The sequence below is a fragment of the Theropithecus gelada genome, chromosome X (assembly GCF_003255815.1).
Source record: "Theropithecus gelada isolate Dixy chromosome X, Tgel_1.0, whole genome shotgun sequence".
Taxonomy (NCBI): domain Eukaryota; kingdom Metazoa; phylum Chordata; class Mammalia; order Primates; family Cercopithecidae; genus Theropithecus; species Theropithecus gelada.
In genome coordinates this window covers 69,993,455-70,010,059 of record NC_037689.1, presented here as the reverse complement: position 1 = coordinate 70,010,059, position 16,605 = coordinate 69,993,455, and the positions used below count along the sequence as shown (strand labels likewise).

The following is a 16,605-nucleotide window of genomic DNA, read 5'->3' as shown; positions in this document are numbered from 1 at the left end:
ATTCCCTATAATATTTAAAAGACCTAATAGAGTTTGACAAAAAGTACTTCCAGAAACACAGACAACATGAATACAAAAGAAGAATACAACTTTACTTTTCTGGCTTCAGGTCTCTATAAACAATTCCTAATTGGTGCAGATGATCCAAAGCAAGGGCCAGTTCTGCGAGGTAGAATTTCACATCTTCCTCTGTAAACAGAACCTAGAACAAAATAATGAATTATCATTTGATCTTTCTTTCGGTATTCAGTATATTTAAAAATACTTCTTTCAAAATGAGTAGACAGACAAATCTAGGAAAATAATAAGATAATAAGCATAGTCAATTCTTATTTGACTGGCATAATTATTGGCAATACCAGAGAAATAAGATTTCTATATAAATGAAACGAAACTCTTTAAGAATGCATCTCTTCAATATTAACCATTTTAATGTAAATCTTTCCAAAACATTATGTTGTTTGTATATCTTCTCACACTAAATGCACAGCACAAGATTCACCTTTTTGAAAGTGACTTAGTCCCATAATACCAATATTAATTTTAGTACTCTGCCATAATACAGTTACCCTTAGGGTATTTGAAATATAGAAGGTACTTTGTTTTAGCTCTGGGAATTCCACTATTTCTACCATTCTCTCTTTTACTGTCTACTATCATTTCTCAGAAATTTCACTTTTAGGGGCTCTACAAACCCAAAGCTTTTACTACACTACCACAAGTTGTTAATTTAGTAACTCTTATCTTACACACAATTGTGAACTCATCTCTGACCTAAGGGGTGGATCCAAGCCTCTTCTGTTAGTAATGTATATGAGTGTAATGGCACTGTATTACTCAACCATTTTGTGCCTGGAAATACGGCTGCTATGATGAAGTGAAGAGTAATGAACTTGAATCAGAATTGGCAGTGTAATATCAGACATGTCACTTAGCCCTTTGGGCCTCAGTTTCTAAATCTGTAAAACAGAACAATAATATCTGCTGTATATACCTAACAAGGTTGTTGTAAGAATCAAATCAGTTTATGTGGAAAAAAAGCTTTGTAAACTTTAAAAAACTTTAATATAACCATATTAAACTTAAAACCATATTAAACATAAAAAACTTTAAATAACCATAAGGTATTATTATTATTATAGATTTATATCTAAATCCATTCACTAGTGAGTATTCATTTACACATAGAATTGGACACTAATCAGCCATGAGATGTAATTTTTAAGGTTTAGCAAGAACTCCAGATTGGTGAAATCAAATATTTTTCTCAAAATGGGTTATTTTCATAAAGAAACCTCTGGATTATTAAGAAGGCTCAAAACTGCATAAAGTACATGTCATAATAGCTTACAACCTGCTTGCCCATTTAGGGCCCCTGCATTTCACAATGCAGATCCAGGTTACTAGTAAAATTGCAGAGAATGAGCAGTTAATAACTTCTGATATGCTAACTACTTTTTAAAATGATCAACAGAAAAACAAAGATTGTTTATTATCTAAGTTTTGGGAGCATTAATTTGAATATTATAATGGTAAAAGTATAAAAACATCACTTTCACTTGACTTTTTATTAAGAATAAAAATAACTGTTGCCTATTCAACTTCTAACCAAGGATAATAAGAAAGTTCTCTGAAAGCTAATACATAAGAACAGGCTAAATAAAACTATTTAGAACTAAATTAGAAAAAACTTTGCCTAGTTATAGTTATGCAAGCCTATCACCTTGTCATGAAGTTGTCTTGGTGGAAAGCCTCATGATAGATGCAAATAAAACATTACTAAGTAGAAATTATGTGCCAGGCACTGTACAGTCATTATGTTATTATAGCTTCCAAACTCTATGAGGTAGGTATTAGGAACATCTTGCAAATGGAGAAAGAAACTCAGAGTGATTAAGTAGCTTGTCCAAAATAACACAGCTAGTAAGAAGGAGGCCCAAGATGTGAACTCAGGGATACTTGTCCATAAGAATGAACTCTTCCCTAGAAGCCACTTCTGCCACATGCTATGCTGCAATGTTTGCTTTTCTAAAAACAAATTTTAGGTTCACTGCCAATAATGCTTTCCAAACCACTAATCGTCCTACTCATAAATCGCCCTCCCCCCCAACAAAATGAAAATCATCCTAAACTCCAGTACTCTTGAGCTAAGCACTTTTAATATTTTGTCATCTGCTTTTCAATTTTTTGTGCATATCTGTGTTTGAATGTGTCTATGAATGTGTGTTTTAATAGAGTTGAAATCAGACTACCGTATAAGTACTATTTAGTGGCCTCCTTTATCCCCAGTTGATATTATATCATAAGCATTCTATGTCTTTAAAATTTATTTATAAATAGTTTCCAATAGCTGTACAATATAACCATACCAATTTACTGTAAGTTACCTAAACATTCCCCTTCTTGACATTTAGGTTATTTCCAGTTTTTCACTATTTGAAATAACTCTGCAATATGCATATGTACATATTACTGATATTTATGATTATTTTCTCAAAATGAATTAAGAATTTTTTTAAAAAAATGAAATGCTGGGTCAAGGAGCATAAATAGTCAAAGATTCCTGACATACACAACAAAATTATTTTCCAAAAAGGTTATAGTAATTTCCACTCCCATCAGCAGTTTATGAAAGCATTTGTCTTACCACATCCTTGATAGCATGGAATATACCCTGTAAAAAGCCTTTTCAAATTTGGTGTGCGAAAATGGCATTATTTTTTAAATTTAAGTTTTGATTTTTAGGCTGCACACTGTTTTTCATGTTTAGTAGTCTTTCTACTTTTTTTGTGAATTATCAGTAATGTTTGTGCTTATTTTCTATTACTGACTTACTGTTTTGTCAATTGGCACAAGTCACTTAAATATTAAAAATGTCAGTTTTCTATCATATTAGCTGCAAATACTTATCCAATTTTGTGCTAGTTTTTTATGCTCAGTAATCCTTAATTTTTGCTAGTCAAATATATAGATGATTTAAGGAGACATTCACCATCCAATGATCAACAAAATATTTAGCTGGGTTTTCAAGATTTAGCTCTTTTATGTAAGTTTTATTTTTGTATATGGTAGAGACGGCATTTTAAAACGATTTTTTGAAATATTTAAGCGATTTCTCAAATACTATTTATTGAAAAATCTCTTTGCCGCAATTTGTGATTCTTCCTTTATCATAATGATATATGGTAAGTAATCTATAACAGGATATTTTGGGGATATACAGTATGTTTCTAATCTCGTGTTGATACTATAATGTTTTGCTTATGCACACTTTATAAAGTTTTAAACAAGAGAATTTGGGGAGGCCAATGCATGAGGATCACTGGAGCCCAGGAGTTTGAGACCAGCCTGGGCAACAAAGCAAGATCTCATCTCTACTGAAAAAAAAAGTAGCCGGGTATAGTGGCGCATGCTTCTGTAGTCCAAGCTACTCGGGAGGCTGAGGCATGAGGATTGCCTGAGCCTGGGAGGTTGAGGTTGCAATGAGCCAGGATAGTGCCACTGCACTCCAGCCTGGTGATAGAGCAAGACCCTATCTCAAAAAACAAATAAACAAACAAAAAATGTTATTTCTTTGCATTTGTTTATTTTTCCAAGGAAACTATAAAATAATTCTGTCAACATCAAACAAAAATCCCTATTGTGGCTTTATTTGGAATTTTGTTAAGCCAATAAATTAACATTAGAAGAACTGACAGCGTTACAATAATCAGCCATTCATTCTACTACATTTTCTTGATATAAGCAAAATAAAGCACAGCTTAAGAGTTCTCTTTGTTTACCTGTGTATTTGTGTGCGTGTGTGTGTGTGTGTGTGTGTGTGTGTACATTTTGAGGAAGGGAAATCTGGATAGGTATCTTTCCCTTTAAAATACAAATGACATACATTATAAAATTCTTTAAAACATACAAAAATATACTTAAAAAGTCTTTTTCTAAGGTATAAAAACATGTCCTCATTTTGGATTATTTAACAATTTTTTGTACACACAAGTGAAGTATAACCAACAAACATCTGATTATTAATAAGCTGTCTACAGAAGTAACCATTGAATCATTTTTTAAAAGGCTGCTCAATCAATGTACTAATTTATTATCTTTTGGGTAATGCATTTAAAATGCTTGCTCTTACCTAATATTCCAGACTTAGGAATCAAAACTTACTGACTGCATCTCTGTGCTAGTATGGGTTTAGATAGTCCCACATCGAGAATGGAGGTCTGAAGAGTTTAAAAGAAAATTAGAAATGACTACAAGAATTTCTCAAACATATTTGTGACACTTCTAAAATCTAACGCAAGAAATCATGAATAATGGAGCCTTATTACACTGTTGTCCTTCTATGCCTTGGTACCAGTTTTTAACAAGGTCCTTTAAAGACCCTCCTTAGAAGGGGGTCCTAGACAATCCCTTTCACATATTGATTTATGTTCTATAGTTAATAATACACCAATAACACACCCTATGCTCACGCATGGCACATTCTACACTGGAGGTAGACACATATAAGCCAGAGACCTTAGCCACTTAAGCACTGGCTAGCATACCAGAAACACACTGTTCCTTTATCACAGCAAGTTCCAGAGCTCTGGGAATCAACAGTAGCTCTCCCACATTCTACACTGTAAATTCTGGAAGTAAGACATTGAACTACTATCACCCAATTAAAATGCTACTCCCAGACTACTACTTAAAGAAAAAATGAAGCAGACAAAGACAGGATTTAATCTCATGCCTGAAAAATCTAAAACACAGAACAAAACATATGAAATGATACTTTTCAGGACACTGGACATCAGGCAACAAAGGACACTGAATACTGAGAGACAGGGAACAAATGAAGTATGCCCCACAACTGCCTTAGCTTACTACCTGGAAAGAGTTTCCAAGTGGTAGTACAGGGAGGGCTAAGCCAGGTGGAGCCTGAAAGACTTCCTGAGTAGATAAGCCAGAACAGAGAGTCTTGGAGAAGGAGGACAAAATTCACAGGATCGAGTATTAGAGAAGAGTAAACTGCACAAAGAGAACTCTGTAGATATGCAGACAGTCTCCTTCAAGCATTCAGCAGAGAAATACTCAGCACATGTGAGTGAGGACATTACCCTAAACCAGGAAAGGAATGAAAGGTTAGAGGAACCAATCGATGAACTCACCATGGCCAGGAATAGTTCCTGTTGCCTTCGGCCAGAGCAGAAAATCTCATAATTCATAGGACATCAGACAAAGTAATCAGAAGGATTTTGCTTCAGTAGTGGAGCAAAATTAACCCGACTGAAAGCTGTGTTGGTCCAATCTAACAAACTTTAAAAGTAAGACCTATAGGGATCAAACTAGTTTTATGTCTCAGAACAGAGAACAATAATAGTTACAGAAATACAAAAATGTTCATCACCTTAACAAGCTAAATGTCACAATGCCTGCTATCCAATAAAAAAAATTGTCAATCATGGGCCAGGTACTGGGGCTCATGCCTGTAATCCCAGCATTTTCGGAGGCAAAGGCAGGCAGATCACTTGAGGTCAGGAGTTTGAGACCAGCCTGGCCAACATGGTGAAACCCCATCTCTACTAAAAATACAAGAATTAGCCAGGCTAATTGTGCACCTGTAGTCCCAACTATGCAGGAGGCTGAGGCAGGAGAATCACCTGAAGCCGGGAGGCAGACGTTGCAGTGAGCTGAGACCACGCCACTGCACTCCAGCCGAGGCAACAGACTGAGACTCCATCTCAAAACACACACACACACACACATATATATACATATACATAGTCAAACATGGATCCGAGGAAACTACCCAAGCCCAAGTCCAGGAAGAGAAAACCCTTAAAAGATTAAAAGAAAGAGCCCACTCAGCTCACAAACGACTGAGATAGCTCCTCTTCCCAAAAGAGAGTGAAAAGCCTCATAATTCAAAGAGTGTTTGTTAGAGTATAAGAAAGGACATGCTTCAATACTGAGGAAAAATTAATCTTAAACAAAATACTTCCCTAGTCCGACATGACTAAAGCTTAAACACAAGGCCCAAAATGATCAAAGTGTTTACAAGACAATGAACTGCATCCTAGAAAAAAGCTAAATGCTACTTATATGAAAATAAAGGTATCCAGTATGTAAGAAAATTAAATCCACCATGCCTGCTATCCAGTAAAAATGACTATGCAAGTATGATTCCATTGAAGTACAACATAAGGAACAGACAATACTTAAACAAATGAGTATGGTTATGTTCCAATGAAACATTATTTACAAAGAAAAGTGGCCAAATTTAGCCTGAAGACCATATTTTCCTGACCTCTGAGTTAAAACTTATACTACAAATCCTAAGGCAACTATTAAATTACACAATAAAGTGATATGGATAATATTTATAAATCAACAGCAGAGATAATAATGAAATTGTAAAAAAAAAAAAAAAAAAAGTAATTAAAAAGAAGCCAGGAGAAGAGGGAAAAAAGAACAAAGAACAAATGGGACAAAAATAATCCCGAATAGCAAGATGGTAGATTTAAATACAACTGCAAAAATAATCGTAAAATGTAACAGGTCTAATATCCCAATTAGAAGACACATTCTCAGACTGGATTAAAAAACAAGGAAATTATGCTTCCTTAAGTACCACACATTAAATATAAAGACACAAATAGGCTAAAGTTAAAATATGAAAAAAGATATACCAAACTAACAATACTTTTTTAGAAAACAGTTGGAGTGACCATATAAGTATCAAATTAGATTTTGAAGAAAAGAACATTACCAGGGACAAAGTCAGTCATGTCATCTCATGATGATGAAGGGGTCAATTCATCAAGAGGGAATAATAACCCTAAAGGCTTATGTACCTAATAACAGAACTTTGAAACACATGAAACAAAAACTGACAGAAATTCAAGAAGATATATACAAATTCATAATTAAAGTAAAAGGTGTCAATCCTTGTCTCAAAAATTTGTAGAATAGGCATAAAATTAGAAAGAATATAGGCAATTTAATATCACTATCAAACAACTTGAAACAACTAAAAATCCACATTTACAGAACCTTCCACCACCCAAAAATAGCAGAATACACATTCTTCTCAAGTGGACATGCAACATTTACCAAGATACATGATATTCTGAAGCATAAAGCAAATAAAAGTAAGTTTAAGAGAATTAAAGTCATACAATGTATGTCTTATGACCACAACAACATTACGGTAGAAATCAACAATAGAAAGATATGTGGAAGAATGCCCAAATACTTGTAAATTAAGTGGACTTCTAAATATCCAATGGGTCAAAGAAATAGAAAGGAAATCATAAAGTACATTGAACTGAGAGAAAATAAAAGTGACACATATCAAAACTTGTGGGATGACCCTAAGGCAGTACTCAGAGGGGAATTTATAACACAAAACATCTATGTTATTAGAAAAGAAGAAAGGCCTCAAATTAATAACTTCAGCTCCCATCTTAAAAACCAGAAAAAGAAAAGCTAATGAAACACAAAATAAGCAGAAAAAAAGATTAAAGCAGAAAACAATGTAATAGAAAACAGAAATAGAATACAGAAAAATTAATGAAACCAAAAGCTGTTCCTTTGAGAGTAATAAAATTGATAAAATCTCTAGTGAGGCTAAGCAGAACAAAAACAGAGTAAACATGAATTACCAACATCAAAAGTGAGAGCAGTGACATCACTAACAATTCCACAATTACAAAAAGGACAATAAGGGAATATTATGAACATTTTTATGCCAATAAATTTAGTAATTTTGATGAAATAGACAAATTCCTTAAAAGACATAAGTTATCAAAGCTCACTCCAAAAGAAATAACGCAAGTCTATTACATAAATTGATTTTGTAGTTAAATACTTTCCTGTAAGAAAAACTTCAGGTTCAGATGCCTTCACTGGTGAATTCTATCAATCATTTAAGGGCAATTTATCATTGAATCTACACAAACTTTCCTAGAAAGTTAAAGAGGCAAAAACTATACCCAACTCATTCTATGGAGTCAGAATTACTCTAACACCAAAAATAGACAAAATAATACAAGGAAATCACAAATATCCCTCATAAAAATAGATGCAAAACTTCTTAACAAATTTTCAGCAAATACCATCCAACTTTATAAAAAGGTTAATACATCAAGATGAAGTGGGGTTCATCCATAAATGCAAGGTTGGTTCAACATCTATCAATCAATGTAATTCATCACAGTAAGACTAAAAAAATTATAATCTCAATAAATGAAGAAAAAGCATTTGAATAAATCTAAAATTGATTTCTGATTTTTTATAAAACTCTCAAAAAACAGTTACAGAAATCTTTCTCAACCTTTGAAATCTATTTCTAAAAGCTGCTAGAAGTATTAAGTTTGGCTAGACTGTGGGAAACAAGCTCAATACACAAAAAATTGACTGTGTTTCCACCCAATTTAAAACTGATATTAGGAAGTCAACTCTATTTACAGTAACATTAAAAACAGGATTTACTTAGAGGTAAATCTGACAAAAGAAGTGCAAGAATTACACTGAAAACAATACTGCGAGAAATTAAAGATGACCTAAATAAACTGAGAAAGATATCATGTTCATGAATTAAAAGACTCAATATTACTAAAATGTAACTTATCTGCAAATTGACCTATACGTTCAATAAAATCCCAACCAATACCCCAGCAGGGCATTTTTGTAGAAAGTGAAAAGCTGATTTTAAAATTGATATGGAAATGCAAAGGACCTAGAAGAGCTAAACTTTCAAAAAGAAAAGCAAAGCTCAAGGATTTGCACTACCTCACTTCAAGACATATTATAAAGATACAGTAATTCAGTGTATAATTGTAATAAAGATAGACAAATGGACCAATGAACAGAATAGAGTATCCAGAAATAGGCCTTCGTATATATGATCAATTGGTTTTCAAGAAAAATGTAAGGTGATTCAGGGAAGAAAAGACAGACTTCTCCAACAATGATGCTAGAACAACTGGATATCTATGTGAACAAAAGAAAAGGACTTCTGCACATACCTATAACCATATACTAAAATGAACTCAAAACGGATCCTAAATCTAGATGTAAAATTCAAACTACAAAACCTCTAGAAAACATAACAGAAAATCTTTACCTGTAATTAGGCAGATATTCCTTATATAGAACACTAAAAACACAATTAATAAAAGGAAAAAAATCCTATAAATCAGACTTCATCAAAATTAAGAACTTCTGCTTTTCAATACAGTGTTAAGAGAATGAAAAGACATACTATAGACCAGAAGAAAATATTTCCAAATAACATATATGATCAAGGACTTACATCCAAAATATATGAAGAACTCTCAAAACTCAATAAGAAAACAAACATTCCAACTAAAAAACAGGCTAAAAATTTAAACAGACATTTTACCAAGAGGATAGATGGCAAATGAGCTCATGAAAAGATGCTCAATATCATTAGTCATTAGTGTGACGTAATTCAAAACCACAATGGGATACCACTAAAAACTAATCTAATGTTCAAAAATTTTAAAAGACTGACCATACCAAATGTTGGCAAGGATGTGGAGCAACTGAAACTCTCTTACGCTGCTGGTGGGAATGTAAAATTTATATAATCACTTTGGAAAACAGTTTGGCAGTGTCTTTAAAAGCTAAATATCAGTGAATCTACATGGGAGTATATTGGTTCATAAAGATTTCCCTTAAAATGTCAAAGTTTGATTCTTAAAATAAACATCCTTGTGTGAAAAAAAAAAAAAAAAAAAAGTTAAACATACACCTAGCACATGACCCAGTCATTATACTCTTAGGTATTTACCCATGAGAAATGAAAACATATGATACAATCACTTGTACATGAATGTTTACAGCAGTTTTATTAGTAATATCAAAAACTGCAATGGCCCAAAAATCCATCAACAGGTGAATGATAAACAAATCATGACGTATCCATACAATCAGTAATACCACCCATCAATAAAAATGAATACTTAGTACATACAACATAGATGAATCTCAAAATAATTATGTTAAGCCAGACAAAAAAAATGAATATACTATATGATTCCATTTATATAAACTCCTAGAAAATACAAACCAAATAGTGACAGAAAGCAGATTCAGCAGGGTTAGGGCAGGAAGACGGTATCACAAAGGGACACAAGAAAACTTTAAGGAATGACAGATATGCTAATTATTCTTATGGTAATGATGGTTTCACAGTTATATACAAATGTAAAAACTTATAAAATTGTATACTTTAGTATGTACAGTTTATTGTATGTCAATTATACCTCCATAAAGCTATTTTAAAATGAATAAACACTACTCCCAGAGGTGTTTAGGTAGCTTGAGTAGCCAAAGTCCTAGGCTTGCCCGTATCTACTTTATCCAGTTATTCATATTGCTCTTCTGCCTAAGAAAACGAGTAGCACATTGAGATGATAGAAAATGCCATTATCAGGCACATTACCAAATACTATGCAATGAAACAAACAGAGTAGTTACCATTTAAAATTTCAATAGGAAAAATGTAATTAGTGGAAGAACAAAAGTGATATTTTTCTTAGTTTTGTTTCAAGAAAATACAGTAAAAATGTACAGCTACTTACCTCTTTGGATAATCTTGTGAAAACATCTCCTCCCCTGAGAAAATCCAGTATTAAGTACAGTTTCCCTTCAGTCTGAAAGGCTAATTAAAAATTAGAATGTAGTAACAGGATAATCTCAAAGGCTTAAAAAGCTTAGTATGTTTTTAAATTAATATATGTTTAGAATTTCACAGTATTTACTCACATGGTCCATTAATGGATAACATCTCAAAATTAAACCCAGTGTTTAATCCAGTGCTGAAATAGCTATAAACCCCTTCCCAGAACATAATCACCCCGAATGTGGCTTTACACAGAACTTCTACCACCAAAAATTTCCTAATTTATGAAGCATGTTCTACTGCAATTGCCTAAACTTAGCCTATCAAACCTACTGAAAATTTATGAATTCTATAAAGCTGAAGAAAAATGCCACTTCCTCTATTAAACTTTCCAGGATGTCTCCCTTTTCACATTTTTCCACAGCTTCCTTAACCTCTTCTTCATTGAAATTACTTGCTGCTATTTTTGAAATCTTATTATATTTATACCTCTTTAATAGTACTTATTCAATTTTGATTTGTACAATTAATTTCTTTACATCTCTGTGCTCTCTATAGGTTATAAATTTCTTGAGGTCAAAGTGTGTCCACTGAATTTAATACACTATTTTTGCACACAATAAGCGTTTACTGATTGACCTACTACAGATTCGGGAAGGTCTTTAGACATTACTTTTTTAATTCTGTTAGTATAACAAGGAGTAAAAGAATAATGGGTGGAAATTTCTTATCGGTTTTTAATAGTGATAATTGGGTATATATTTTAATGCATCATTTGTCGAAATTACACTAAGAATAAAATCAACGACTGCTACTTTTTTTAAATATAGAAAAATGGAAGTGACAAAGTACACTATATCTGAGATAGATAGATAGATAGATAGATAGATAGATAGATAGATAGATAGATAGACAGACAGACAGATAGATAGATAAAGTTGATCTCATCCATATGTTAAATTAGCAATGGAGCCATGATTCAAATTGAGAAATGTCTAACTCCAAAGCTCATGTTCTTTCCATTACATCTACTGCTTCTTACTAGTAGTTCTTTTCCATTAAGTATAAAAAATAACTCAAGCAGACTAACATAACTACACGGTCCTCTAGAATATAACCAGGAAATAGATAAGTGTGGTCATTATGAACAAGCAACTGAATGTTTTACGTAAATTATCACAATACTTTATAGTCTAAGACTATGAAGTTACAGCCTAGTAGAGTACATAAATACTACCAGACAAGTAAGTGGAAAACACTATCTTGTTACTTTAAACAAGTTAACCAACTTGGAAAAATGAAGGACATACAACAAATAACTAAATACTGGTATTTATTTCAGAAAAATACATTTTACATAGTTGAATATACTAAATAAGTCTAAAGTACTTATTTCCTGTTATAGAATTGTGTGAAAGGAAATCATAATTCTCTAATTCCATATTAATAAATAAGGACTAAAATACATAAAAGAATAAAAGAAAGATTACATACCATAGTGCAATTTGACAATAAATGGATGATTTACTTCCACCAGTATATCCCTCTCCATCTTTGTCCGAACTCTGTCTCGAACTAAAAATTACATAAAGGTACAATTTTTACTCTCATATCATTTCAATTAAGAGTCCATCAATAATTTAGCAAACAACAAATATAAATATATAAAATGTAACTTCATAAATGCCTAAATTTGCAGTTTTCATATTCCTAGATAATAATGACCATATTCCCAGAAAGCAAAAATATTCATTACATCTAGAGACAGGTTAAAGTGGCATAAATAGGTATGTAGCGAATATGCATTTATTATGTGTTCATCTTTTTTGGTTGTTGTTGGTGGTGAGACAGGGTATTGCTCTCTTGCCCAGGCTGGACTGCAGTGGCAAAATCTCAGCTCACTGCAACCTCCACCTCCCAAGCTCAAGCAATCCTCCCATCTCAGCTTCCCAAGCAGCTGGAACTACAGGTGCGTGCCACTACACCTGGCCCATTTTTGTATTTTTTGTAGAGACAGGGTTTCACCAGGTTACTCAGGCTGGTCTTGAACTCCTGGGCTGGGCTCACGGGTTCAGCCCGCCTCAGCCTCTCAAAGTGTTAGGATTATAGGTGTGAGCCACCATGCCTGGACTATTGATCTCTTTAATTGTTCAAATGAGTTCACTGATTAAAAGTGATCATAAGCAGTATTTTTATCAGACCCTAAAAGATAGTGCGTGCAAATGGTTGTGCTTTCTCAAAATACTGACACAGACAGAAAAGCAAAAGTCAAGAATCTTGAAAGAAAAGAGTATAGCCCAATTAAGTTAATAAGCTTAAATTAAATGAAATATGTCACTTTTTCTAGCATCAAATTTTTACTAGGGTGCACTCTCACTAAGTTAAGGCATATGCCAATATCAATATCTAGTAATATTACCTACTGGCTAGAAAAACTGTCACAAATACCAATGTTAAAAAATAGCTACATCTATTCACCTTATGCAAGTAATACACAGCATATTTCTTAAAATACGCTTTGCCAAATTCTATTTTAATAAACTTTCTAATTTTCTACCTTTTAAAGAGGCTTTTTTTAACACCTTCATTGCATAGAGTTGCCCAGCATCAGGACCGGTCTTCTTTCTAACAAGAAAAACCTAATAGAAAATTGAACAAAAAAAAAAAAAAAAAAAAAAGGAAAATTCACATTTCTAGTCATTCTTGCTCTATACAAACACACCAGCATACACTTGTATCCTTGCATTTTCTCTAATTTTATAAACATATGCCTTCCCATAGAGGGAAAGGAGAGATAGTGAGAGATTTGTTGAAGGATGCAAAATTACCCTGATCTGATCACCATACATTATATGTATCGAAACTTCACTACGTACCCCATGAATATGTACAACTATTTGTCAATTAAAAAAAAAAAATGAAAAAAGTTATACTTTCTCCTGTAAATTATGCTGTAATTTACATTATTAATATTTTCTAGCTTTCCTTAGATTTAATAAATCATAATGTATATAAGTACTACTATACAAAGGAAAATTTTTAAAATAGATGACCTGGTCCTGAACTCGGAGAATTTAATGATGTAAGAGATAAATAACACAATGAAAGACAAACTTGAGCTATATACCTCCTTTTAAGACCCAGGCCCACTTTTTGTTACCTTAATAAAGAGCAAACAAATCTTATGACCCTATATACCTTAATTAAATATGCTTTATTGCTAAAAAATGCTAACGATCATCTGAGTCTTCAGTGAGCTATAATCTTATTGCTGGTGGAGGGTCTTGCCTCAATGTTGATGGCAGCTGAGTGATCAGGGTGGTGGATGCTGAAGGTTAGGGTGGCTGTGGCAATTTCCTAAAATAAGACAATGATGAAGTTTGTTCATCATTTGCAATCCTTCCCCCCTCCCCCCTCCCCATGATAGGCCCCGGTGTATGATGTTCCCCTTCCCGAGTCCAAGTGATCTCATTGTTCAGTTCCCATCTATAAGTGAGAACATGCGGTGTTTGGTTTTCTGTTCTTGCGATAGTTTGCTGAGAATGATGGTTTCCAGCTGCATCCATGTCCCTACAAAGGATACAAACTCATCCTTTTTTATGGCTGCATAGTATTCCATGGTGTATATCACTTCTAATTTTAGTTGTCTTGCTATTATTTCTACCACATCTGCAGTGATTTCCTCCAATGATGTCTTGAACCCCTCCAAGTCATCCATGAGGGTTGGAATCAACTTCTTCCAAACTCCTGTTAATGTTGATATTTTGACTTCCTCCCATGAACCACAAATGTTCTTAATGACATCTAGAATAGCAAGTCCCATCCAGAGGTTTTCAATTTGCTTTGCCCAGACTCATCAGAGCAATCACCATCTACAGCAACTATAGCCTTACAAAATGTATTTCTTAAACAATAGGACTTGAAAGTCAAAATTATTCTTTGTTCCATGAGCTGCAGAATGGATATTGTAATAGCAAGCATGAAAACAACATTAATCTCCTTGTACATCTCTATCAGGGCTCTTGGGTAACTAGGAGCATTGCCAATGAGCAGTAATATACTGAAAAATGTCTTTTTTTTTTTTTTTCCTGAACAGTAGGTCTCAACAGTGGGTTTAAAATGCTCAGCACACCATGCTATAAACAGATGTGCTGTCATTCAGGCTTTGTTGTTCTATTTATAGACAAAAGGCATAGTAGATTTAACATAATTTTTAAGGGCCCTAGAATTTTTGGAATGGCAAATGAGCACTGGCTTCAACTTAAAGGTTCCAGGATCACTAGCCTCTATCAAGAGAGGCAGCCTGTCCTTCGAAGCTATGAAGCTGGGCACTGACTTCGCTCTAGCTATGAAAGACTAGATGGCATCTTCTTCCAATAGAAGGCTGCTGCTTCTACAATTAAAACCTGTTGTTTAGTGTAACCACCTTTATCAATTATCTTAGCTAGATCTTCTGGCTAACCTGCTATAGCTTTTATATCAGCATCTGTAGCATTACCCTGAACTTTTATGTTACAAAAATGGCTTCTTTCCTTATCATGAGCCAACCCCTGCTAGCTTCAAACTTTTCTTGTGTAGCTTCTTCACCTCTCTCAGCCTTCACAGAATTGAAGAGAGCTAGGGAATTGCTCTAGACTAGGCTTTGGCTTGAGGGAGTGTTGTGGCTGGTTTGATCTTCTATTTAGACCACTAAAATTTTCTCCATATCAGTAATAAAGCTGTTTCATTTTCTTATTATTCATATGTTCGCTGGAGTAGCAATTTTAATTTCTTTCAAGAACATTCCCTTGCATTCACAACTTGGCTATCTGTTTGGCACAAGAACCTTAGCTTTTAGCCTATCTCAGATTTTGACATGCCTTCCTCACCAAGCTTAATAATTTGTAGCTGTTGATTTAAAGTAAGAAATGCAGAACACTTCCCTTCCCTTGAACACTTCAAGGCCACTGTAGAGTTACTATTTAGATCAATTTCAATATTCTTGTAGGTCAAGGAATAGAGGGGCCCAAGGAGACAGAGAGATGGGGAAACAGCTGGTAAGTAAAGCAGCCAGAACACACACACCGGTTATCAATGAAGCTCACCGTCTTATGTGTGTGTGGTTCACGGCACCCTGAAACAATGATAACACTAACATCAAAGATCACAGATCACAAAGAACCATAACAGATGTAACAGTAAGGAAAACATTTAAAACACTGCAAGAATTACCAAAATATGAGACAGAGACAGAAAGTTAGCATATGCTGGAGGAAAAATGGCACCCAAAGTCTTACTCAACACAGGGTTACCACAAACCTTCTATACACACACACACACATATATATACACACACACACACACATACACACACACATATATATATTCACACACATACATAATATCTGTGAAGCACAATGAAGTGAAGGATATCTGTGAAGTGCAATGAAGTGAAGCATAATAAAAAGAAGTATAGCTGCATTAAGAAGATAACAACGTCAATGTGGCAAATAAACATCTGCCTAAATTCAATTATTTGCTGGAAAGCTCAGTTTCTACCATTGACAAAAAGAGTATCAGTTGTTTTTCTATGAACAGGCTCACTCCATTCATTTTTGAGAAAACACCTACCAAATAAGCATATTTAGGTAACCATAGTTTATTGTCCTTTCAAGGAAAAGTGGTGATCCATGAAAACAATGGTTGGTTCAGCTCACAACTCAAAAAGTTTGCACAAGTCCTCTGCCTTGAGACAATCATTCTATTTTGTTATGTGGCTAAAGGGCTTAACATGTACTTCCTATTTCATCACAGATTATTCAAAAAAAGGGTATTCAAGGATTGAGATTTAATAAATGTAATAACTGTTAATGTCTCATCAAGGACATTCTTAAACTGTATATGTAAGAAAATGAAGAATACAATGACTACTGGTACCATTTGAAGTCACTGCCTTGATTGGCCAACATGCCAGCAGTTGTACAAATAGT

General features: G+C 33.7%; 1 protein-coding gene across 1 annotated transcript in view; it reads right to left on the bottom strand.

Moving 5' to 3' along the window:
* RPS6KA6 (ribosomal protein S6 kinase A6) overlaps nt 1–16,605 on the bottom strand; it is a 91,631-nt gene that overhangs the window by 38,713 nt on the left and 36,313 nt on the right. The window contains exons 7-10 of the mRNA XM_025372556.1: nt 13,194–13,275; nt 12,131–12,211; nt 10,596–10,675; nt 96–202 (exon numbers count right to left, since the gene is read on the bottom strand). Of these exons, the coding sequence (XP_025228341.1) occupies nt 96–202; nt 10,596–10,675; nt 12,131–12,211; nt 13,194–13,275 (350 nt within the window). The remainder of the gene's footprint in view (nt 1–95; nt 203–10,595; nt 10,676–12,130; nt 12,212–13,193; nt 13,276–16,605) is intronic.